Raw genomic sequence first — 25,285 nt, 5'->3', positions numbered from 1 at the left:
AGAAACTCATAAGTTTTCTGGAACAAACGTGAGAGGTTTCCAGTTCTTATCGAAAAGGACAAATCAGAAAATAAGCTCATGTGCCAGAAGCAAGGATTGAACCCAAGCAGGTATGCAATTTATAAACTTTAAGTTCAAAACCTTCCCACTCACCAATCACAGCAACATAGGATTCTTGTTCTCATATCTTTTCTTATAAGAAACCAAAAAGTATTTGTTTACAATCTGGGGAGTCTAGGATTGGCCTCATAGGTCCATGAAACATTGGCCCAGGCTTACAAGAATATAAACAAAAAACAAATCTTTGGAAGGTTCTTTGATGGGAAATTCATAAAACATAATTCAAACAATTATTTTCATAAAATTTACTATTTATGTGCTATGACTTGTGCTGGGTTGTTAGACTCTCCCTGACCTTGCAGACATATATTTTAACAGGAAAAGCACACAATTTTACTAAATACATAATGTCATGAAAATGTGAGAAGGCTAAGTAAAGGAAGTGTAGGATGCTACATGACCACCAACACATCCTGGAGACTCTTACTAAACCAAAACTTAGGACACTAGAAGACACAACCCCAATAGACTATCATTGAAAAACCCAGTACACTTCTCTAGATATCTAGACAGATCATGTCTCAAATATAAAAAAGAAAATCTATACTTTTTAAAAGAGAGAATATTTTTTAACCTAGTAGCAGAGAAAGACCCTTTAAGCATAACCTCAAAAGTACAAACCAGTAGGGGAAAAAAAGATAAATTCTTAATAAAATCAAGGCTTTGCCATGAAGTTCTGTCAAAGTCAACAGACAGGTAACATAATAGTAGACAATACTGCAAGGTCTAAAATTCACAATAGACTAATAACTACAATATACAATGTACCCCAGGTATATCGACATGAAAAATACACCAACCTCTATACGAATATGGACAAATGATAAGAAAAGTATCAGTGTACATAAGATGCAATTCGAATGACTAAAAAACGTATAGACAGATGCTCAAAATCTTTAGAAAACATAAATAAAATTTTAAAGAAAACAATGATGAGATTTATCACTCTACACATATTAGATTACAAAGTAGAAAGCTGAATAATGTTAAGCCTGGGCAGGGATAAAAGGATATGCAGTGCTGGTGGGAGTGTAGGCTTACAAAAATAAACTGGGATTAATTAGTATACATATATATATATACACTAATCAGTGTGCGTATATATATACACACATATATATACACACTCGCACAAGTACATAAAGGGGGATGGATGAGGAAGTGGTGTTATATGGAGTGGGGGGACAATGGAGGCAACCTGTGAGCCCATCACTGGGACAGAAGAAAGGAAATACAGTGCCCATTATGGGATCTTACATAGCAATTAGAAGCAATGATTTAAGTGCACACAGAGCAACTCTGATGGATCTTAAAGTCATAATGTTCTTTTAAAGGCATAAGAATATATAATATATCATTTATATAAATTTATAATATATGTGCACAAAACAAAAATGTCAATTTTGCAAAAAAAAATATGATCAAAGTGATACACAATAAACAAATTAGAAAAGTTGTTTATGTAAGGAGAGGAATGGCAGCAGGACATAGGGACAAAGGGAATGAATAAATCTTGTTGTAAGAAAGGGCAAGTAGATTAGGTACAGGCTAGACAGGCAGGGAAGAGCTGAGGGCTGCCTAGAGGAAATGGGGTGTGTAGATCTGTCACAGGATCTCCTAAGTGATTTCTCTTTTCTCCAGGGTCTTGCATTTTGTGGATGTTCAGTGAATACATAAGCCCTCGTCCTTTCCCATAAAGCACAAGGCACAAGGCGGTTATTTAAACATTTCAGAATGATGGTCTCATCTATTCTTCCCCCACGCTAAGCTGTATTCAGCCAACATGCCACAACCCGTTCTGCAATCATCAACCTGATCTGGAAACTGAGAAGAGAGGTCATGTGACTCTGCTAAGACACGCCCTGCATTTGCCCAAGTTAGAGGCTCCCACGGCATCCTGCGGGAGTTATTTACCACATTGTACCCTAATTTTCTCTTTAATTCTCTGCATCCTCCACTCATTTTTACAACCTATGAAGACAGGAATCAAGTCAGTTTTAACTCAACGGTGCAATGAGCAGAATCTCCTGTGCATCAGCGTGTCCTTATCTTTGCTTGCTTTCTTGTGCCAGGTTAGATAAAATAGAAGGAAGCATGATAGTCTTGCTCATGTGCAGTGAATTAGCTCAGAAAGTAGCACCGTGGCCTCTGTAACCTTGCAGTAGCGGAATTAGTGCTTACATCTCTCGTTTGGGGTGGGGGGAGGGTGTTGGAGGGAGAAATTTTAAAAACTTGCTTTATTTCCCTGCTTCTAGAATACAAATCCTATAGATGAAGAAGTTTTTGTTTGGTTGGTTCGCTGCTCTATCTCCAGTACCTAGAAAATTACCTGAAATACAGTAGTGACCACATTTGTGGACAAAATGAATTAACGGAGAATATTTTTAAATGTGTTGCAATATCCAATATTTCCTCTAGAGGGAGATAGTCACCATGAAATAGGAATTTCACTCCAATTTAAAATAATTTTTAAAACCTCGCGCTGAAGAATGCATTTTTATTTTTTAATGTTGAATTTTCTGCTTTAGTGTAGAAATATAGTTCAGAAATACAGGTGCGTTCTCTCTGTCACAAAAGCAAGTACGTCTCTGGCAAGATGCTACACTTCACAGAAAATATTACAAATATGATATAACTGAATTGTAGTTTGAGAAGGGGCCCTGTGGCTTAGCTGGTCAAAGCGCCTGTCTAGTAAACAGGAGATCCTGGGTTCGAATCCCAGCGGGGCCTTTCCCCTTCGGTTTTTGTATTTCAACAGTGTAGTTGCCACTAAACATGCTGGAGATGCATTGAGGAATTTATATTACTGGTAAAGTCTGTATTGAATTGTTATTCCAATTGTGGAGAGTCTTTTTCCAGATAATAGCATCACAATATGAAGAGTTGTGATGAAGGGAAAAGTGAATAAGTTTCCTGTAATTGATAGAAAGTGATGGATTTGCTAATGATTGGTATATGAATTGAGCACAAATTATCTTGCAGTACCAGATAGAGAGTAAGATTTCAAATTCTGTCTTGGAAGTTCAGTCTCAGCTCTCTTAACCTGTGACATCCAACATAGCTAAATGATGGAGTTTGGTTATCAGTGTCAGGCAAAGAATTAATAAGCCACGACATTTGGTTTGGAATCAGACTCATTTTTATTTTTGAGAACAAGAGAGCAATGTCAAATGTAGACCCCCATCATTTTGGTTTTGTACAGCCCTAAGAACTGTATTTGTGCATCAGGAGAACCTACTGAGTGCACAGGGGGAAAATTGGAGCTCAATGACGTTTTGAGGAAATAAATCACAAGTAGATTATCACTTTCTTGAATCTTAAGTGACATTGTAGTTTATAGCTAAAATGTACACTGTGTAGCACTGGCCTATACATTGGGCTTTTCCCTTTTATCTAGAGAAATTTCAAAGATTATGACTGGAGTTCCACCAGAGTCACTGTCTTTTCACTTTAGTAGAAATAGTCCTGCACTATGCCTGAAATCCTGTTTATACTTCACTGGAAACCTGGTTTCATTTTCCTCAGTTTATCCATAGAGTTCTTCCCCATCTACTTCCCAAGGAATGTGAGCAAAAAAGGTAGTCATGCAGGGTAGCAGATTATGCCACCCCAAAATATACCACTTTGGCATAAGGACTATTGTGAGCTGAAGACAAATGAGAAGAAGCAGATACAAGAAAAGCTCACTGCACTTTCCCTATTTGCCTATAAAGCAGGACATACAAAGGACATAATACATTTAAAAAGTCCCCCCCCACCACCAAGAAGGGCAAAGATTAATCCCCAGAGACAACTTTAGACCCTATCAGCCTGGAATCTAAATAACAAATTTTACTAACCAGCCTTTCTGAAGTGAAAGATCTGATGAGAGTTTATAACAAGACTAATGCCACTAACAAGGAACTTTGGAACAAGAATAGCAAGGAATAACAGAGCCATTCCAAAATAAATTTTAGACAAAAATCTCTTTAGACATAACAATCAACCATATTTTCAAAGAAGACAGAAAACAGTGCATCTAATTTATAAATGTGAATGAACATAATCTTTACAGAGAAAAAAATTCTTGATACATAACATATAATAATTCTGAGACACAATATGCCATGAATATCCAAACCATGTAATAAGAATATATAAACAATATATCAACAATATCAAGCAGAGAGATTCAATAAGTCTGGAGTAGGTCCTACACATTTATATATTAATAAGGTTTCACAGGTAAGTAATGTAAATCTTCAATTGAAAGCCAGTTGCCTAGATGTTAGATTCAAAGTGTACCAAGTTAACATTTAGAAAGATAACTGAAATTATGACTCATTGTATTCTACTGATGTTGTCTAATATCAGGCAAAACAACACCAGGACTCTGACAAATGGAAATATGTTATGAACAGTGGGTACTGATAAATCTCTAGGAATTTCGCATTCCTTGAAGGCTGTCAGCTAGCGGTCATTCTCGGTTTCTAGTGAATGTCCACATTCCATGGCTGGTGGCCGCCTTCATCTTCAAAGTTAGCAATGACCTGTCGAGGCCTTCTCATACTTAAAATCTGTAAGTATATTATTTAATATGCAATGGAGTAGTGGATGCCCTTTATTAATTAAAAACATTTTTTCAGGCGCTGGCTTTGAGCCAGTCACAGTACTTGACACGAAGGATGCAGCACTGACCAAAGCAGAGGAAGGCCTTGCCTTCTTGGACTTATTGAGCACCCACTATGTCCCTGGCACTGTGCTTGAGACATTACTTATGTCATTATTTAATCAATATCATGTATGTCATTTTCAAAGTAACCCCATACTTTTAAACAAGAGAAAGAGTAAACATATGCTGGGAGTCTGAGGGACAGTGCAAGGGTCGAGGAGAGAAACAGGAGTCTCGTGCTGGGCACACGGAGACCCAGGCGCCAGACTTCAAGAAAAGGACAGACAGGGAGAGTGAGGCACTTAGACTGAGAGTAGCCCCAGGGGCTCTTGCCCTCCTATCCCCCACTGTGCACCCCGTTTTCATTTTGGATTCAAATCTTAAATCTAACGCTTTTATGATAAACGTTCGAAAACAATTTAGACGAGTTGTAAATGGCTTCGTAACTGGCAGCACCGAGGTAACGGTCAAATATAACCCAAAGGCTGACCATTGCTCCATTTTATCGCAGAGCATTCGGTTGCTGGTCTGAGGCTACGCCACAAGCCTGAGATATTCCCACACTGAGAAAAAGAAAACCGAAATACCACGAGGCATATTCTTCAAGAGGAATCGAATCAGCGACCTTGACATTATAAAAACAATAAATACCCTAACCAACTGAGCAACTTACCATGAAGAGGAATGATGCTTTTACATTTCAGAAGTATAAACTATATCAAAACATTATTGCCTGAAGTTTTTTACAGAATGATGCAAGACATTTCTCTAATTCTCCCAGTTTCCTCTTCCCCTAAATACATCCACCTTACCTCATTCAATTTTCTTTAAAAGCTCTCCATCCTGACTCTGGTACTTTATTTCTTTAAAAACCAAAGAAAACCCACAATCAAATCGTTCAGCGGTAGTGATATTAGGACTGTCTGTAATTAGATGTACGGGTGCAATTTCCACCGGTGATGTGGTCTATAGCTAGGACGAGAAAAGGAAGGGGGAGGGTACTGGCCCGTACGGGGATCGAACCCGCGACCTTGGCGTTATTAGCACCACGCTCTAACCAACTGAGCTAACCGGCCAACCCGGGAAAACTGTTTTCACTTACATGTTTTAAAGTCATACTTAATTAAAGTCGGCGGTCTTCTTTGTAAAATGTTTTTAAAAATGTTCTTTTTTCTATCAAAAAGGAAAAGACAAATCCCAGTTGCCTGCACGGATGAACCGTGCTTCTCCCGAGGAAAACTCAGTCTTTCTCAAACCGACCGAGGAAGACTCAGATCAATGTCCGGGAGCAACTACCTCCTTGCAACTATTCCCAGAAGCCCTCGGGAAACGCGAAGCCCTTGCAAGCCTGAGATGGTGGCGGGCGGATCACAGAACTGAGCACAGAGCAGAGCTTGGTGGACTCGGCTGCCGGGCACGGGGTGCGGATTCTCGGCTCTTGGAGGTCATACCGGGAGGGTCATCTCTTCCCAGAGGCCTTTAGCCGCTTGGCTTCAGGGTGGTTCCGCAGTCGCCTTTAAGCTAAATCTGTAGCCGTTCGTCCGGAGCGGAATAAGACAGGGACCTGATGCTGCAATGCCAGACATAGGCCACTTGGTGGCGCCCGAGTGCAGGGCTGAGGTCTGCGGCAAAAGGACTGTGAAGACCGCCCCCCTCCTGAACCTCTGACCCCTCCCCATCTCCCCAAAATCTCCAGATCTATGACGAGGGAAGTCGAGACCACAGCGAGTGCGGAGTTAGGGCCTTGTTCCGGACCAGGGAGAAACACCGGAATCTGAGAGGAGTAGGGGAACTGAAGCCAAAGGCAGGCAACTCAGAGGAAGGAGTTGGGAAACCTTTGCCCTTTTGAGCCTGGCCTGATCTATCTGCAAGCAGGTGTCAACGATGGCAGGGACCAGTAGAGCAGCAAATTTCTGCTTGCTTTCTTTTCTCTGTTGGACCCTACAACCCTCTCTCTCTCTCTTTTTTTTTTTTTTCTATTTTTTTTGCATCTGAAGTTAATTGACTCGTTTTATATATATAGTATATCGAGTAAGATTTGAAAGACTATTCTAAAGAGAGCTATTTCTTTTAATGAGGCAAGTTAACTATTCATTTACTTGTTTTACATTATGCAATTTATAAATTTTGTTTTTAATTGTTTAAAAAGCTGCAAGATGGTATTTCTTATCTTTAGTACATTTCTTTAACTTTGTATCAGCATCCACCATATGAACTAGTAGCTGTCTTCATTTTCTTTGTCCTCTAGTAAAAATTCGGTGGACAGTGAGTGGAAAAACCAATTTTTAAAATCTAATTGTATGTATTTATTTATTTTTATTAAAAAATTTTTTACTACAGTACTTGATCTGTAGTCTTTTCTCCTCCCTTTGTGCTTTACTGCCACTCTCCCGGATTTCCAAACCTTGAGAAACCTCTCTCTGCTTAACAGCCAGAATGTCAGCTGTTTGGGTGACTGGACATTCTCTTTGCTCTCCTGTCCTCCCCCAGGTTTCTTTGGCTGTGAGATCTCTCTCCATTCAGTAAGCTTTGGAGAGATTTCTCTCAGCTCTCCAGTCCTGGCTGTTGGCAGCTAAAACACAAAGTGCCTTGTACTGTTTGCTCTTCGTGTTCCTGCGGTACTCCCCAACTTCAGAATGTTTTGAACTTGAGAGTGCCTCAGTGGGTATTTCCACTTTCTGGCCTTTTTCCTCACCCCCTTTTGACCTACTCTCCTCATCAGAGACAACCAGAACTGGTTTTGGCTACTTGAAATTCTGTTTGGGTCAAGCAAGCCCACAAACAAACCTTAAAAATGTCTAAGTTTCTTCTGGTTTCTCCTAATCTGGTCTTCACAGGTTTTTCCTCCTCTGTGCCGCTGCCCATCTGCTAGGAATAAGGACAGCCAGAGGCTTCTTTCCTCCTATGAAGGCCTCTTTCTAGAATTTAGTTTATGTTGATTCTTTTGTATCCTCAGCTCCTGATGAGTTCAGAAAATCTACTCCCCTTAAGCTTATGGCTTTGCTTTAGTTAGTAGGTTGAGAGGGACACACACTTGCAACTTCCTACAACTTAACCAAAATGGAACTCAGTGCTTTGTATTTTTAAAATATTTCCAAATTTCTGTGCCAAAAGTACTTTTGTCATTCCTTGAAACTATTTCCTTTAAAATATATAGCAACAGACTAATCTCTTTCAATAAGGAAATTAACCATGTTGCCAGGTGCTTTGTATATTGTTTCAGGTAATCCTTATGTCACATGTCATTTATTCAATTGATATTTTAAAACAGCCAGTTTTGTTCTTATATTGAAGTGAGAAGAAGTGAGATATAATATCCATACGACACCATGAAAACTTCAAGAAGTGAAATGAGTGACCACCTGCAGGTATGTCGCCAGATTTTACTTAGGCTTCCAAGTGATACTGCTGGGCACTTGCAGGGAAAAATAATGTCACATGGAATTTGGATACATTTCAGAAAGTTACCTCGAATATTGTCCCCTGATCTGACAAATGTTTATTGAGAACTACCAGTATAATGGTCCCAAAGCTACACATGATCCCTTCCTCACCCTCCCAGAGCTTAAAATCCAATACCACCATGACTTCTGATTAGTTGTCTAACAGTGGAGATGGCCTTCTCCACAGAAGTGGTATCTTCATTTTACTTTAAGAAATATCTTCTTCAGTCTTTTGCATCTGATACTGGTGTATTTTCTACACAAATGATCAGGACAGATTAGCAACATTATCCAGTGAAAGCACTTATACTATGCGCCATGGAAAACTTCCATATATGGGCACGTATCTTCCATATCTCGGCACATCTGCTTAAACAGAATATCCTGTTTGGAATCCTATCTCTTGCTTTTTGTAATTTTGGAGAATAATATCACCAGCAATGTTGAAGACAGCTTGATAAAGCAGATATTTTTAGAAGTTAAATGATGGAGAAAATTGTGAACCTGTTGTCAGCTAGGAAATGAGGATCCTGAGGTAAGGAGATGACAGTGGGGTATTTTGTATAGAAGTGCTGAGGTGGAAGGATTCGTTCATATAAAAGACTGCGTGAAAAATCACTCCCAGTGGGGCCTCAAAAGAGTACCTTAAATTCTGTCTTGGAAACTGTAGGCTGCAGCATTCTCATTCCGTAACACCAGTATATTATGGAGAGCAGTGGAGTCTGAATGCAAGCATCAGAGCATTAAAAAACAAGCAAACAAAAAAGTAAAACAAATAAACAAAAACAAACAACAACAACAACAAACTTACATCCTTAATTCGCCAAAAAAAAAAAAAATTCACCAAAAAAAAAAAATTCTCCAGGATGCTGCCTTAGCTTTCCAAGCCTGGAATTTTTTCAAGAATTGGGATTATGAAAGGTTTTTGTTTTTGTTTTTGTTTTCATAAATGGAGGAAAGGGGAGAGAAATGCGCTGCAACAATGAACATTTCCTCAACAGGCATGAAGTAAACAAACCTGGGCGCTACAGACAAAGTCTACTCAGTTATGTATAAGGGCTGGCGCAGGCGCAAGCAGCTGTTTCCTTAGTGTAGTGGTTATCCCATTCGCCTCCCACACGAAAAATCCCCGGTTCGAAACCAGGCAAAAAAAAGTTTTTTTTTTCCTGAAATGTTATGTACTTCTGCTTGATTTCGAAAACTTGCTTATATTAAAAAATAACAAACCCCACAAATCTTCGCACTTACTCTTTGTTTGAAAGAAGAAATTATCCTGAGAGTCCCGCGCCGATGCATGGTTTCGCTGTTCACATGGGGCAGTTTTCCCCTTTCTCCCGTCTCTCCTCTGCTGGGTTCCGACGAGGCCTGTGAGGGTCCCTGGGAAAATATCAGAGGAGATGAGCCGGCGCCGCGGAAGTGGTTGCTCTCTTCGGAATTTGGATTTCTACAAAAAGAGGCTTCACCAGGAACCGACCCTGAGGGCAGCTTGATCTTGGACCTGATCTGTAGCAGAAAAGTCTCCCAGACTCAAGCCAATTTTGAATGAAGAGAAATCTGTTTCCCCTTGAGAAAGACTACCGGCACATTGCCAAAAACTTATACTGTTATTCTTCCTCCTAGCCTTTCCTAAAGGGACCTGCGCTCATGTACCAAAGTGATTGTGCATTAGGGAAAAGGAAAAAATCAGACTTTTCAGGAATTCCTAGACAATGGCTCGGAACCGGCATTACTTGCTAGAGATAAAAAAACATCATTGCTGTCCCCAGGCAGTAGGTACTCATGAAGGTCAGACAACCAATGAAGTTTTGCCCCCTGTCCATTTCACTGTGGGCACAGTGGATCCCTGAGCCCACCCTGTGGTTACTTTCCCAGTTCCAGACAGAATCTCTATATCATTTCCATGACTAATGGAGTGAAGGCTATTATGGCATAAAAGGCCATTTAGAGGCCACCAGAAATTCCTCTGTGAAAATAATTAAACAAAACGCAATACTGGTATTCCTGGACCGATTGCAGAGATTAGTGCCAACATCAAAAACTTGAAAGATACAGGGACAGAGATTCACCAAATTTCTATTCAACTCACTTACTCAACTGTAGAAGGTAAATGGGTTGTGGAAAATGACAGTTATTGTAGATCTAGTCAAGTGATTATTTCCATTGCATCTGCTATTCCAGATGTTCTTTTATTAATGGAGAAAATTAACACATGCCCTGTCACCTGGTATGCAGCTACTGATATGGTTAGTGTTATTTTCTCTATACCCAGTCAGAAAGACCATCAGAAGCAGTGAGCCTTCAGCTGGCTGAGCCAACAGTACACCTTACCTACCTTACCTCAGGGGTATATCAGCTCTTCAATCATATGTTATAAATTAGTCTACAGAGACCTTCACCACCTTACCATTTGTTCTAAAGTTGAAAGCTGATTTTTGTTGTTTTAAATATGAACACTGTAGGCAAATGTATATTGTGCAAACTGATCACAAGTGAGTGGGTCTACCTTTCCAGAACTGGCTCAGTCTTGTGCGCCTCATTTGCATCTCTATCCCAGTTTTAGTCCATATGGGCTGCTGTAACAAAAATACCATAGACCAGGTGGCTTAAAGGACAAACATTTATTTCTCACAGTTCCGGAGGCTAGTGTCGATTCTCAGTCTGGTGAAAGTTTGCCTCCTGGCTCCCTGTCTCATAGACAGCAGTCTTCTCACTGTGTCCTCAGATGAAGAAAAGGGTGAAAGAGCTCTCTGACATCTCTTTTATGAGGACCTAATCCCACTCATGAGGACTCCATCCTCATGACCTAAAGCCCCCGCCTCCAAATACCATCTCATTGGGGATTAGGTTTCAACGTAATTTGGGGGAGAGAGGCACGTTCAGTCTATAGCAATCACCAAAACATCCATTTCCTTTTCTGACTTGATGTTTAGTCAAGTATAAGTTGATATTGACTTTTTGTGCAGGGAGACCAGTGGCCAATGGGTGATGTTGCAACCAATTATTAAAACATTTTGAAAGGAAATTATCCTGAACTGATCCTTCACATCCAGAAGCGCTGCCCCACCATACAGTCCTGACTGTCAGTTGAGTCTGAAAGAGTCTTCGTAGCCATCAAAGGAGGCATTTTCTAAGATATCTTTTTACCTCCCATTTCTTCCTGAAATTGAGAAAGGAAGTTGACTGAGAAAGACGCTTGGACAAATTTTAAAATCAAAGACGCTTTAAAGAAAATACCAGTCGGCAGACGTCAATCCAGGAGGAAAGAGAAAGAACATCTCCTGGGGGAATGTTGATGTGTAGAAGAATGTGGTACCATTTAGAACTGAAAAGAATCCCTGGCAAAAGTTAAACTCCCAAGGTGGACACAGGGAGGACGGGATGAACAGTGACTGCTTTTGGATGACGTTATTTTAAACAACCTCCTTTTTCTGTCCCACCTCCACTTGGGGGTGAATTCCTTAGTAGAGTAGAAGTACTAGGAAGAAAATCAAGATCTAGCTGAGAAAAAAACACAAACATTTCAGAAGAGCTTTTTAATTTGTGAGTGGATTTCACAGTCTTCACCCCAAGATTATTTAATTCTCCAAAGTGTTCTGTTGGAAGAGCTATGAAACCGCCAGAACTGTGCACTGGTTAAATGACAAAACTGGGGACAGGACACTGGAGATTTATACAGAGTCACTTCACTCAGTGCTCTTTGCCCCGGGAAAGGATTTCCTGTGAAAACAACTCCTGGGCACTGTCTGCTGTAAAGAGGACTACACTCTGGCCAAGACAGAAAATAAAAAGAGAGCTATGCTCTTTTCTCTGCAAAAACAAATCAACAAAACAGGACACACACAAAAACAACTTTTAAAGTTGTATTTCTAGACCTAAAGGAGAAAGTTTAAGCTATTTAAATTCTGCTAATTCTTCCACTTCCTTCAGAACATCCTAGAGCAAATCAAGGGCCTTGAAGTCAGGGTGTGAAGATGGTGGGTCTGACCTACTGAGCTGGTCCTGGTTGCTCACAAATGGAAGATCCAATTCAGTGTCTGAAGAACATTCCAGAATCGTTTGATCTTGGATCAGGTGATTCTCCTAGAGACTCACAGGTCTCCCGTGCCCTGTGTGTCCAGGGCTAGGCTTGGACAGCATTCCAGAACCTTCTTGCCTTTTTGCCTCAGGCTTCCTGAGTGGCTTCAAATCTTATTTGTGTGATTAGCTCCTTCTGAGGCTCGAAGTGAGGCCTCCTTCAGAGTGCTGGCTATTGCTGAGTTCCAGAAAGGAAGGGCTAGTCACCATTCCAGAGGAGAACTCTGGTAAGAAAAATTTTCTCCTCCACTTCCTCATTTATAGTGTTTTCTTGAGCTTTTATTTGATTTTTTAAATAGGTAGCATCTAAAGTCTAATGTGACATGCAGTAAATTTCTTCCTCCTGCTTCCAAAGAATTCCACCTCCTTAGTCTCCAGCCCCTCAACTGGGAACTTTGTTGTGAGTTTACTGATTATCCTTGAGAGTTTGGGGTTTTTTTTTGGTTTTTGTTTTGTTTTGTTTTTGTAAAGTGCATATATAATCTAACACAAATATATCTCCAATAGTATCATTCTATAGAGATTGCTCTGAACCTTGCTTCTATTTTATAGTATATGTATGTACATAGTGATCTTTATCATTTTGTTTTAAATATGCATAGCATTCCACTGTGTAGTTATGCCATAATTTATCTAATTAATAGTTCTGACTAACTAGGTTTTTCTCAATCTTACTATTACAGTTAATGCTGCAGAGAATAAGTTAGAACACAATATAATTTCTTATGTGTTCAAGTCTGTGTTTTACATTTGTGGAAATGCTGTTTCAAAGAGTATATGCTTTTGAAATATTGGTAGATCCTGCCACATTGTCCTCCTAGCAGCAAGGCATAGTGTATTTGTGGAGAACACAAATGAGCAGGATCGTAGACACACTTAATACAACTCTTACTTCATTCCATGCCCAGTATGAAGCTAAATCAGGCAATCCATGGAGACCGTAGAAAATTTTAGAAAATCAAGGATTCTTGTGATGCTGGAATATTGCCTTCTCTCAAGGAGGTGAGACTTCGCAGCCTGGAGCCTGGCAGGATGGGGACAAGTTGGATGAGGCTGAGTGGAGAGATCTGATGAGGGGACTTGAGGAGTGATCTCCTTTTACGTACTGCTTAAAGTAAACACGCCAAATAAGCAAGGATAGCTAGAATTGATAAGCAGGATTATAAATCAGGGACCTCGATGGTGTTTTTTTAACCCCTAAATAGGACCTGGGAGTCAAGCTGTGATGGCCGAGTGGTTAAGGCGTTGGACTCGAAATCCAATGGGGTTTCCCCGCGCAGGTTCAAATCCTGCTCACAGCGTTTCTCAGTGCTTTTCTATTCAAGTTACGAGATGACTTTCTCAGTGTGGTTCTCGACTATTCGTCTTATTCCATAAACAAACTGAGGAGTAAGGAGGCAGCTTTCCGTCCCGTCCCGAGTACACTGTCAGTATTTTGGCTCTTCCATCCTCCTCCAAACTGGGCGGGCACCTGTGAATCCCTTGAGCGCGGGGGCGGGGCTTCCTTCAGCCCAACTATCTGCAGCTACCCCTCAGTACCCGGGAAGCTAGAGACTTAGTGAACGCTCAAAACAGCTGCTTGTTTTGTATCCATTCTGTTAAATCTAAAAGTAGCAGCAGGTCCCAATGGCAAAGAGAAATAAGAAATTCTGTTTTTAAAAATCTGTAATAAAATCCCCCGCTCTGTTAATGGAGATGCAGGTAGCTTCCTTAAAGAGTCCTCTGGTATTTAAAAAAACAAACAAATAAAACAGGCTAGTGAGAACCATGAAGGTCTAGGATCATAAATATCTGTGTGTATGTGTGTGTGTGTGTGTGTGCGCGCGCGCGCGCGCGCTCTTTAAAACATTGTGCTATAGAAATGAGGAAACCGAGGCAAAGAGAAGATACACAACTTGGGCCAACGCAATAAATCTAACGAGGGAAGAGTATGGATAAAAGCTGTGCGCACCGTGACTGCACTCGGACCCAAACTATTGTACTTCTCGCTCAAAGAACTGCCCTCACTTATAAACACTTTTGTATTTCCACATATCTATTTCGCCTACATTGAGCCCTTAAATATAACTAGCCAATTTATGTAATGATACCGGTATTCTCTAATTTTATAATTATATTAACTCTGAACTTCTAAGTTCCTATATGAATTTGGTTCTTAAAGTGTTTACCTTTATTAAATTATTATCCCCATTTCGCCCAATTTGGGAGGATGGGTGTTTCGGAATGTTTTTCTGCTGCATAGAGTCTGAAATTATTTCCTGTGTAAAGAGTTTCGGCTCTTTGGAGAGTGAGATTGAAAAATATGATAATACCTCAAGAATGTGTTTTATTCCACTTTCACTGTATCAAAATTGAAAATTCAGTGGGTCACTAATTTTTGACCCATACTCAACATCAGTAAGTGCCAAAGGAAAATGAAATGACTTGATGAATGGACAGATGAACCGACTGCAGAAGTTAAAGAAGCGTTCATAAGTAGAAACAACACAGACAATCACGCACATAATTGGGGGGGGGGGGAATGCTAACCACAGTCGTTCTATCACATACATGATGCTCCAAGGCAGAAAATTCTTTCATAATTATAAATATTTTAAGTGAATGTAACTTATACAAATTGACCCCGAAGATAACCAATCAGTTTTACTAGAATCCATAGGTCTTTCTTGTACAACTAATTTCCGTCTGTATCATGAATCAACTGTTTTCTCAATGATTCTAGTGAATAATGAGTAATAGAGTGTTTTGTGACAAGGGGGGCCAGTGGCGCAATGGATAACGCGTCTGACTACGGATCAGAAGATTCCAGGTTCGACTCCTGGCTGGCTCGACTTTGCCTTGTCTTTTAGGAAAAAATAAAAATACGTCTCTGTGTACATGTTTCAAATTGGTAACAAACAAATTCTTAACGTCCTTCGATCTGGTTCTTCGCCTTGCATGGTGCCCGCCACACAGTGCAATTTTGGCTGTCCGTTAAGTCTGAATGGATGCGTAAGGTATGTCTCTTCTGAAATGTCCTTTTAATCTCGTTTCTTTTAATGATACTGAGAAGGGGAGTTGACGGAAAGGTCTTTAGAAAGACAACTTTAAAAAATTAAATACGGAATATTATTTGACCATAAAAAGGAATGAATTTCTGATACATGCTACAACATGAGTGAAACTTGAAGACTTCATGCTAAATGAAAGAAGCCAGACCCAAAAAACCAGATGTTGTATGATTCCATTTATATGAAATGTCCGGAATAGGTAAATCCATAGCGGCAGTAGTAGTTGCCAAGAGCTGGGGAAAGGGTACAGAGTTGGTTTGCAGGTGATGGAAATGTTTTGAAACTCTATAATGGCGATGGTTGCACAACTCTGGGAATATACTCAAAAACACTGAATTGTACACTTTTATGTGAATATTATAGAATGTGAAGTATATATTAGTTTTTAAAGATCAAAGAAGTGTCAAAGAAAAGAAACAAAGTCTGACCAGTATTTTCTTCATTAATTTTTCCCCCATTGGGCAGGGCTCTCACTCTTCCGGCTCCTCCCCTGCACACTTTCTGTCTCTGAGCATCAGTCCTAGAGGAAAAAGAAGGGACATCAACTGGAGAAGCTGAAGCAGGAAAGACGCTTCTGTGGACAAACGAAATCATAGCGTCCCCCTTAGGCCCTCAATTCAGCGATCTTGGCAAAGATCTGCCCTGACACCCGAGAAAGCTATTCAGACTCTTATCTCCCCGCCCAGCTCCGGATCTCAACTAGAAGAGCGCGGCAGCCTCACCGCCGAAGACTGAGACTAAGAAAGTGTTCCGAGTTGTAAGCGATCCTAGACAAAAGTTAAACAGACAAGAAGAGGGCGACGGTGTCAAAGGAGAAGAGGAAAGTGGCAGTTTGGGGGTGGTGTCTCTTTCAACAGCTGGATCTCCTTTCTAGGTGTTCCTGGGGCGTGACTTCAGACGCTTGGGGCCGAGTGGAGGAGCCTGGGAAGGCAATCAAGGTGAAGCTGGGAAAGGAACAAAAACATGCAAAGGAGACTTTCATTTGTTGGGATTCAAGTATTTATCTTACAAAAGTTGATTGACTCTGGACAGTGTGCGTTGTGAGGGGTGCCGGCAACAGAAAGAATGAACCTGCCACGCGTCTAGACCTCGTTTGATACATCATCTGTTGGGCTGTTACCGAATTAAAAGGGGAGCGGGGTGGGGAGAGAAGGTCCAAAGGATTTGGAACTTCCTGATGTAAATGCTTCTCAAAACTTAGCGCGGAGAAGAATCGCTTAAAAAAAGTATTAAGCCCAGTTTTCTAGGCTTCACCCCCCCTCCCCCCCCGAGATTCTATATTGGTACTAGGATGCAGCCCATGAATTTTTAGCAAGGTGATGCTTCTGCTGCTATTCCGCCGACCATACTTTAAGCAGCACTGGACTAGTGCGTTGTATTTTATTACCCGCTTTTTCCAGCTAACATCAACAGGGAACTTCCACGGTAGAAGAAAAAAAAAAATAGAACATCTATATGGAGACGCTCACAACTTTAGTATTATTCCACTAGGCTTTAACCAACCAAGGTAACCGACTTTTCTACTCTCAAGATTTTTGGTTTGTTTTTCTCTTTTATAAACGTGTAAGTTTCATTGAATACTTTTTTTTTTTTTGGTAGTGGAGGCTTGTTTTAGAAAGACGCCCATTTCAACCTCCCTCTCAAATAAACAAAAAGACCTTTGATATAATAATCAAATCACTCTTGGACTTACAGGAGATAAGTTAGGTTTTTTCAAAACTCTGCATATTGGGAACGTCCCTGCCCCCCCCAAATAATCTACAGAGATTATACTGTGAAGTGAGTATTTTTTCCTTTCCCCCAGAATGTTGTAGAAGTGCCCCTGTCCAAAACAATACCCATTAACACTTGTTTCTAAAATTTATTTTTTAAAAAAAAGAATGTACAATATCTCATTAATTTTTTTATTGATTGCATGTTGAAATGATAATATTTGGAGTTAAAACATTGAAATTAATTCCACTTATTTTTTTCTACTTCTTAAAATATGACTACTAGAAAAATTAAACTTACTTCTTATGTGATATTATTTGTTAACTCTCACATCTTCTTGCGGTTTTTGATGTAGCAACATCAGTAAAGTGTGATCAGTTTGCCAAAGATGTGGTTCTTTGAAGCAGGCACCATGGCAGTGTCATATTCCAAAGAATTTGTTTGTTCTTTACTTCAAAAAATATGTGTATTCTTCTCCAAATGCAATTCTTAGTATGTGAAAATGAAAACTTTCTCACACTATATTTCTTTACCTGTTTTTCTTTTTCTGTTCAAGAGGGCTCTGTGGGTTGGCTGGTTAAAGAGCGTGCTTAGTAAACAAATATCCTGGATTGCAATTTGGTGGGGCTGTCTCCATAGGTTTTATAATTTTGAAAAGTGTTAGCCCTCATTTTGTTGAACACAGTTTGGGGAATTGATCCTTGATCAAACCCGTGTTGTTCAATTGCTGTATGATGTGGAAAAGTAAGAGCCTGATGTTTACTTTATACATGTGGTTTCTGAAGGTGGCAGGCACTGGAAGTTTTCAAAGAAGAGAGGGAAAGACTGGATGGACTATGTAAAAAGTTGCATGAAAAATCATTCCACACATGGCATGAATGAAGCACTGTAAATTATTATTTGGACACCAAACAGTTCAGAATTCTCATCAGATGACAATGCCCCTCTCATATGCAATGAGATTATCAGTGATTTACTTTGCAAATCATTGGATATTTTGTCTTTAATCAATGACTTTACCATCTGAGACTTTGCAATGAGAGCTACAGCAGTTATTGGCAACCACTGTTTTTTTATTTTGTATGATTCCCACAAACAGTCTTAATTCTTTTTTGCATCCTGGAATATTTACCACACATGATGTGGTCAATAAATATTTGTGAATGGATTTGTGAATATCCAGTTTCTTTTCTCTACTATTTTGTAAGTCAGTAGAATGGAGCTGGATGCTGGAGATGCTGACGGCTGCAGGAGCTCCTGGAACCAGAAAGCAAAACTCTTTCCTCCTACTGTGTCTCTCCTGCACCCTCTACTGACAAAATTTCAGTGCCAGCTGGCACAAGAAAATAAATGTTTAAAAGACCCAGAACCCTTTTCAAACAGTAGTCTAAAAGGGTGAATTTGTGGCTGAGAAGTGCATTAGAAAAAAACCTGTTTTTCCTCCTGTGTGTCTCCTTCACTACTCACACAAGAACACTTTGCATCTGACACTTCTGGCCACCAACTACATAGGAGTTTTCCCCCCACCAAGCAATTCTACAGCACTAGCTGAGTGTCCTACAGTTTAACTCAATTCTGACACTATTTATCTGAAGATAGCATCAGATCCCACAGGTTACGGGCTTAGTCCCTCGAGACCGCACCCATTTCAGATGCCAATGGAAAGTAGTAGGTCCCCACGTTACCCCAATACATAAACAGATGACACATTTCAGTAGATTGTTGCAAACTAAAAGTCCAATAAATATGTTAAATTTAAACACACACACAGTAAGACTAACTAGTCTACTAGTTAGTCTATCAAATGCCTTTGATAGACTAACTAGTAGACTCTATAGAGCTGAGAAAAGAAGTGATAAACTTGAAGGTAGGCCTAAAAACTACCCAAGCTGAAACACCAAGAAAAAAAAGAAAAAAAGAGCACTGAAGAATTATTGATTAATATATTCGTAATCAGAATCCCAGAAGAAGGTGAAGAGAGAGAGAAAAGAGCAGAAAAAATATTTGAAGAGTTAATGGCCGAGTATTTTCCCAAGATAATGAAATACAGGTGTCCCTCACTTTTCAAAATTTCACTTTGCTTCCACTTCATTTTTAGGAAAGACCTACGTTTGTACCTGTTTTGTAGAAAGCCATTATAGAGGCAGCGCGCATCAGGAGCAGCAAGGGTGGGACCGCCAAGCTCCTCCCCCAGGAACTACAGTCAGCATCTCAGCATCAAGCCGCTATAGCTTTGAACTGTGTCTGTGAGCATCTGCGCTTCACCTACATTTATTTTGTGCATCCATGTGCAAGAAGTGTCCTAAGGTAACTGCTTCTTCACTTCACACCAATTCAGCTTGTGAAAGGTTTTATAGGAATGCTCTACTTCCCGATAGCAGAGGAGACCTGTACATCAAACCTCAGCTCCAAGGTCAGAGAATTCCAAGCCATCTATCTATCTATCTATCTATCTATCTATCTATCTATCTATCTATCATTTATCTATCTATCTATCATCTATCTATCTATCTATCATCTATCTATCTATCTATCTAAAACAGCAGACTTATCAGAAATTAAGTATACCAGAAGATAACGGAATGACATTTTAAAGTGATGAGAAGCTAAAAAAAAGCAAAAAATATTTTCCAAAAGTGAAGAAGAAATAAAGGTCTTTCCAGACAAACAAAAACTGAAGAGTGCATTACTATCAGACCTGCAAAATAGGAAATGTTATAAGATGGACTTCAGGAAAAAGGAATACAAAAGAATGAATATTCATTTCTGTACATATAATGGAGGTACATATAAGGAATACTTTTTCCCAATTTTAATCACTCTAAAAATGATAGACTGCATTAAGCAAAAGTAGTAGTGACGTATTGTACAGTTACAGCATACATGAAAGCAAAATCTATGACAACAATAACACACAATATAGGAGGGAGTATATTATTGCAAGCTTCTTACACTGCACCGGAAGCAGCATAACAAAATATTGAGAGCTGAATTGGGAGGGGTGAGTAGTGGGTGCAAGAAAGGGCATATCAGAGAAAGGAGTCTCCACCTTATTTGAAGGTGGACTTTGATTAATTGTAGCTGTATATAGAAAGCTCTAGGGAAACGACTAATGATTTTTTTAAGACATACAAATGATAAGGCAATGCTGGAGATATGATCAAATCATGCAAAATGCTCATACATTTCAAAGACAGGAAGAAAGAGATACAAGAAAGGAACAAAGGACAAAAGGAACACATAGAAAACAACTAATTAGATAGTGGATTTTGATACAAATATGTCAATATTTACATTATATCTAAACTATCTAAATCACCCAATTATAGATAGATCCTGTCAGATCGGATAAAAGCAGTTCAGATCCATCTACATGCTGGACTATCTTCCAACTTTGCACAAGGAATTTTCATTTTCAGGTAAGACACCCGCTAAAAGGAATCTACCGGGAGTGGGGTTCGAACCCACGCGGACACACGTCCATTGGATCTTAAGTCCAACGCCTTAACCACTCGGCCATCCCGGTCTTGGGTACTTAAGGCAACATGTCAAGTATTACTGGGTTAAAATTAAGTAGACTTCCTAGTCCCTGGAAGATTATGAATAATTTTACACGCATGAAATCTGGGACCAAGCTCTAAAGAGAGAAAACAAATCCTTGTAATGTTTCTTGGAAAAAACTAATGAAAACGTTTATTTTCACTAGTTTATTAGTTTATCTAATCACAAAGTTTGTGCCACGCTTTAACCAGGGTTAGGGAAACACTGAACCACCCCTGATCTTATGGACTTACATTAAGATGAGGAATATTATGACCAAAAAAAAAAAAAAAAAAAGCACATGATGCTACAGGAATACATACTTTTCCAGACCCAACTCACTATGCTCAAGAGAAGACACTTCTTTTAGTGGAAACCAAAGAGGAAAGGAAGTGGTATAACAGAGGTGGTGAGAATGCAGCCTCATGAACCATGTCTCACAACTCTACAAAGGTGGAACGTACATGTTTTATTACTCACTACAGAACACTGTTTTGCCCCATTCCAAACCCACTGAATCTAATTGCCCAGGTAAGGGCTTCAGGTTTGGAATCAGAGGACAGTTAATATCGAGACAAGTTCCTCTTGGAGTACATTTGGAAAACCCTAGTGCAAGCATATGGAGTTTGGAATTTGAATACAGGACATTGGTTTTAATAAGGAAGTATTTTAACCAGAAGTTCTATCTCTCCACTAATGAAATTTCTTTCCTGAGTACTTACTATGTGCTAAGTACTGAGCCAGGTGTACATAATCTATCAAGTCAGTAAGATGCTGCCAGACACTTCGGGGTTGGGGTACTGGGTTGTTTCAGAACTCATTAAAACAGGTTTCAGATGGGTATTTGGGGAGTTGTGTTGAAAGTCTGTGAAGGCTTCTGGAACCAGAGATGAAATTAAATCCTGAAGTAGGGTTTGGAATAGAATTAATTTATAAACATCATAAAACATCTATTGCAAGCCACAAAAATAATTAAATACAGTCACCCCTTGGTATCTGCATCTGCGGAGACTGGTTCCTGAAACCCCCTCAGATACCAAAATTTGTGGCTGATTAAGTTCCTTACAGTCGGCTCTCCCTGTCTGTGGGTTCTGCATCCCATACAATAATATGAGATAATATGAGAGGATTGTGTCAGCTGTAACATACAAGCACAAAAGGTCCAAGGGTAACTCTCCTCAAGCTTAAAACCACTGATGCAGAAGGAGTCCATCCCTTGTTGGCAATGCACAATGCTTACTGAGTTCAAAAACCTATGTCCTCCATTGCCTTATAAAACCAGGAGAAAGGAATATGTCACTCACTTCATTGGCCCATCCAGTGCCAGGTTCTGTCTCTGGCCTTTTAGATACTATGTGCTAATGAGCAAAGACATGGCCTGAGAGATTCTTGCCTTTGCATATTGAGGGAAATCCAGGCCTGTCAGTGTCTGGGTCAGAGCTGAATTGGGAGGGGTGAGTAGTGGGTGCAAGAAAGGGCATATCAGAGAAAGGAGTCCCCATATGTTTACATACACGAGAGTTTTTCTATTATTCTATTATTGTAATTCTTTTTTGGTCAGTATTTTTATTGAGGTATAATTGACATAAACCTTATATTAATTTCAAGTATAAAATGTAATGATTCGATATTTGTATATACTACAAAATGATCACCACAATAAGTCTAGTTAACATCCATCACTATACATTGTTACATATTTCTTTGTGTGATGAAAACTTTTAGGATTTATTCTCTTAGCAACTTTCAAATATTCAACACAGTGCTATTAACTATTCTACCATGGTGTACCTTACATCCCTATAACTTATTTTATAATAAGTTATTAACTATTCTACCATGTTGTACCTTACATCCCCATAACTTATTTAATAACTGGAAATTTGTACCTTTGACCCCTTTCATTCATTTAGCCCATCTCCCAACACCCCGCCTCTGGCAACCGCCAATCTGTTCTCTGTGTCTGTGAACTCGATTTTGATTTTGTTTTTGTTTTTTAGATTCCACATGTAAGTGAGATCATACAAAATTTGTCTGTTTCTGTCTCACTTATCTTCACTTAGCATAATACCCTCAAGGTAATTAAAAAATTAATGAAAAGTCATTAATAATAAAAATCAGTGTTTTATTATACATTACTTGGATATTTAAACAACTAATTTTGCTTTATGCCAAAGTAAAATATTGAGAACACATACTAATCACAAACTTAGGAAAAGACTGATTGTCCTGTAGCAGTGGTGACAAGTAGCCACCAGACCTGAATTTAGACCAATTCAATCTATCCATGACAATTGTTTTGTGAACATACTTTTGTATGACAACCAATCACTGTCAACCCCTGCTTTCTGAAAGTGAGCCAGCCAGGGATGCACTCACTCCAATAAACATATCTTTGAGTGCCAACCAAACAACAGCAGTTCCTCCCAATAACCATGCTTCCATAGAATATGTCAACCCACTTAGCCTCTGAAAGCCTGTGTTAAGCCCCCTCCCAGAAAACATCAGCCATCAGCTCTTTCAAAGGGACTGTGCCTTACCAACATTGCTCCCTCCTTAAATGAACTTTGGTTTTGTATTTCAAGTATTGAGTGATGAAAATGCACCTTTGTCAAACCTGAAACATCTAAATTTCATTTCTTGCTGGGACTATGTTTGCTGGGGGCGGGGCCTGGGGGGGGGAGACAAGGAAGGTGGGTGCCATTGCTGAAGAACAAATGAAGTCAACATTTAATCCCAATTTTACGTCTGCGAGGTTATTTCCAATTTGATAGGTGCCTGCAGCAAGATTATTTAGTAAGTGAAGAGCCAAAAGCACGAGTTGGCCCGTACGGGGATCGAACCCGCGACCTTGGCGTTATTAGCACCACGCTCTAACCAACTGAGCTAACCGGCCATGTGGCAAAAGTTACTTTTCACATAAAATAACAATAAGTTTCACCTTCTTGTGCCTGCCTAAGACTAAATGATACGTCCACAAATTGGACAACCTAGAAGAAATAGATTCCTAGAAATATACAACCTACCGACACTGAATCGTGATGAAACAGAAAATATGAACAGTCCTATTACTAGCAAGGAGATTGAATCAGTAACCAAAAACCTCCCAACAAACAAATGTCTAGGACCAGACGGCTTCACTGGTAAATTCTACCAAACATTCAAAGAAGAATTAAGACCAGTCCTTCTCAAACTCGTCCAAAAAGTAGAAGAGGGGGAGACTCTTCCAAACACATTTTACCAGGCAAGCATTACCCTGAAATCAAACCCAGACAAGGTTGCCACCTCATATATTGAGATATGGGGAAGTCATTGTGACTTATACATGATTTGGCGTGAACTTTATGCTAACTAGAACAGCCTGTCTTGTGGCCCATCAAACATACCTTATACATCTGCTTTAACCATTAAAAAGAGTGCATTGTCCAGAAGTAAATTATGTCCGTTTTGAAGATAGAGATAAAGCTAAGAGGCTTGTTGATAGTCCAAGTCAGAGATGATGGTGGCTAGAAGAAAGTGATAGTGCTGGACATGGGAAGAAGTCATTGGATTCTGGATAAATTTTTAGAGTAGAACCAGCAACATTAGTTGATGTATTAGTCATTCCCTCAACAAACACTTATTGATTGCCCACTATGTACACTGTAGTAAGGACCCAACATTTAGCAATGGACAAAAGAGATGAAAATCCATAGCCCCATGGAGCTTACTTTCTAGTCTGGGAGACAGATGATGAACCATATAAAATATGTATACTTCTGATAGTGATAAGTTGCTATGAAGAAGAGTAAAGAATAAAGGAGACCTACAGGTTTGACAATTTGTAAAGAGCTGACCATGGAAGACCTGTCTGACCTTTGAATAGAGATCTGACTGAGGTGAGGGAGCACGACATGAGTGTTTATGGAGAAATAGGAATCCACAGAGTGAGAACGGCAGGAGCAAGCATTCTGAGGCAGGAGCAAGCCTGAGATATTCAAAGTGTTCTAAGGACTCTAAGGAACGTGGTGAGATTGTGGGTCAGAGGGTTGGGGGTGGGGTTGATGAGGGGCAGAAAAGGGGGAGACTGGAAAATAGACATGGTGAGACTAAATGAGAGAGAGACTGAAGTAGAGAGAAGACTGAAAGAGAAGCGAGAAACAAAGAAAGGGACAGACTAAGTGTTGGGGCAACTGAGGGGGACTGAAAGTGTGCTGAGGGCAGAGAGAGGAAGAGGGCAAGAGGGGGCCCTGAGGTAGAAAGAAGTGGTGACTGAAGGAAAGAAGAGACTGAGGCGCAGGCAGGGAGACTGAGGGCCAGAGGGGAGGGAGATCAGGGGGCAAGAGAGGAGAAAATCGGGAGCAGAGAGAGAAGTAATTGGATATCCAGGGGACACACCAGCAGGTCTCTATATACAGACTCTGGCGTCCCTGCCTCGCTTTAGTGGTTCCAACAGAAGCTTGACCTGTCCCAGGACAGGAGTCAGAAAAGAAACCTGAGCTCCTGATCAAAGACTATAAATTTAAAGGCCAGCCCTGGGAATGTTAGCTGAAGTCTTGAGTGAGCAGGGAGAACACAGCACCTAGAGCCCTTGCACGGAGGACTGGACGGCATGGCCATTGGGCCTGTCCCGTGGCTGGGCCCTCTGCTCATGGTTTCCCTCTGGGGGTCCTCAGCTCCAGGTAGGAGTATCCTGAGGGTCAGGCAGGGGCTCC

The 25,285-nt window shown here is 40.1% G+C and overlaps 2 protein-coding genes across 4 annotated transcripts in view; both read left to right on the top strand.

Moving 5' to 3' along the window:
- The window catches only part of LOC309607727 (histone H2A type 1-J), a 38,668-nt gene extending 13,544 nt beyond the window's left edge, over positions 1–25,124 (top strand). The window contains exon 2 of one of the 3 annotated variants that reach the window (XM_082346614.1): positions 5,956–25,124. The gene's annotated coding sequence lies outside the window, so the exon portion shown is untranslated. The other 2 variants (XM_082346616.1, XM_082346617.1) reach the window with 2 other exon arrangements.
- Positions 25,119–25,285, top strand: part of PRSS16 (serine protease 16) — a 13,601-nt gene continuing 13,434 nt past the window's right edge. Inside the window, exon 1 of the mRNA XM_082346600.1 lies at positions 25,119–25,252. Coding sequence (XP_082202726.1) covers positions 25,183–25,252 — 70 coding nt within the window. The 5' untranslated portion in view covers positions 25,119–25,182. The remainder of the gene's footprint in view (positions 25,253–25,285) is intronic.

This window comes from Balaenoptera borealis (genome assembly GCF_965194805.1).
Source record: "Balaenoptera borealis genome assembly, chromosome: 12".
NCBI lineage: Eukaryota > Metazoa > Chordata > Mammalia > Artiodactyla > Balaenopteridae > Balaenoptera > Balaenoptera borealis.
The sequence above is the reverse complement of the archived record's forward strand: the minus strand, read 5'-3'. Positions and strand labels throughout refer to the sequence as shown.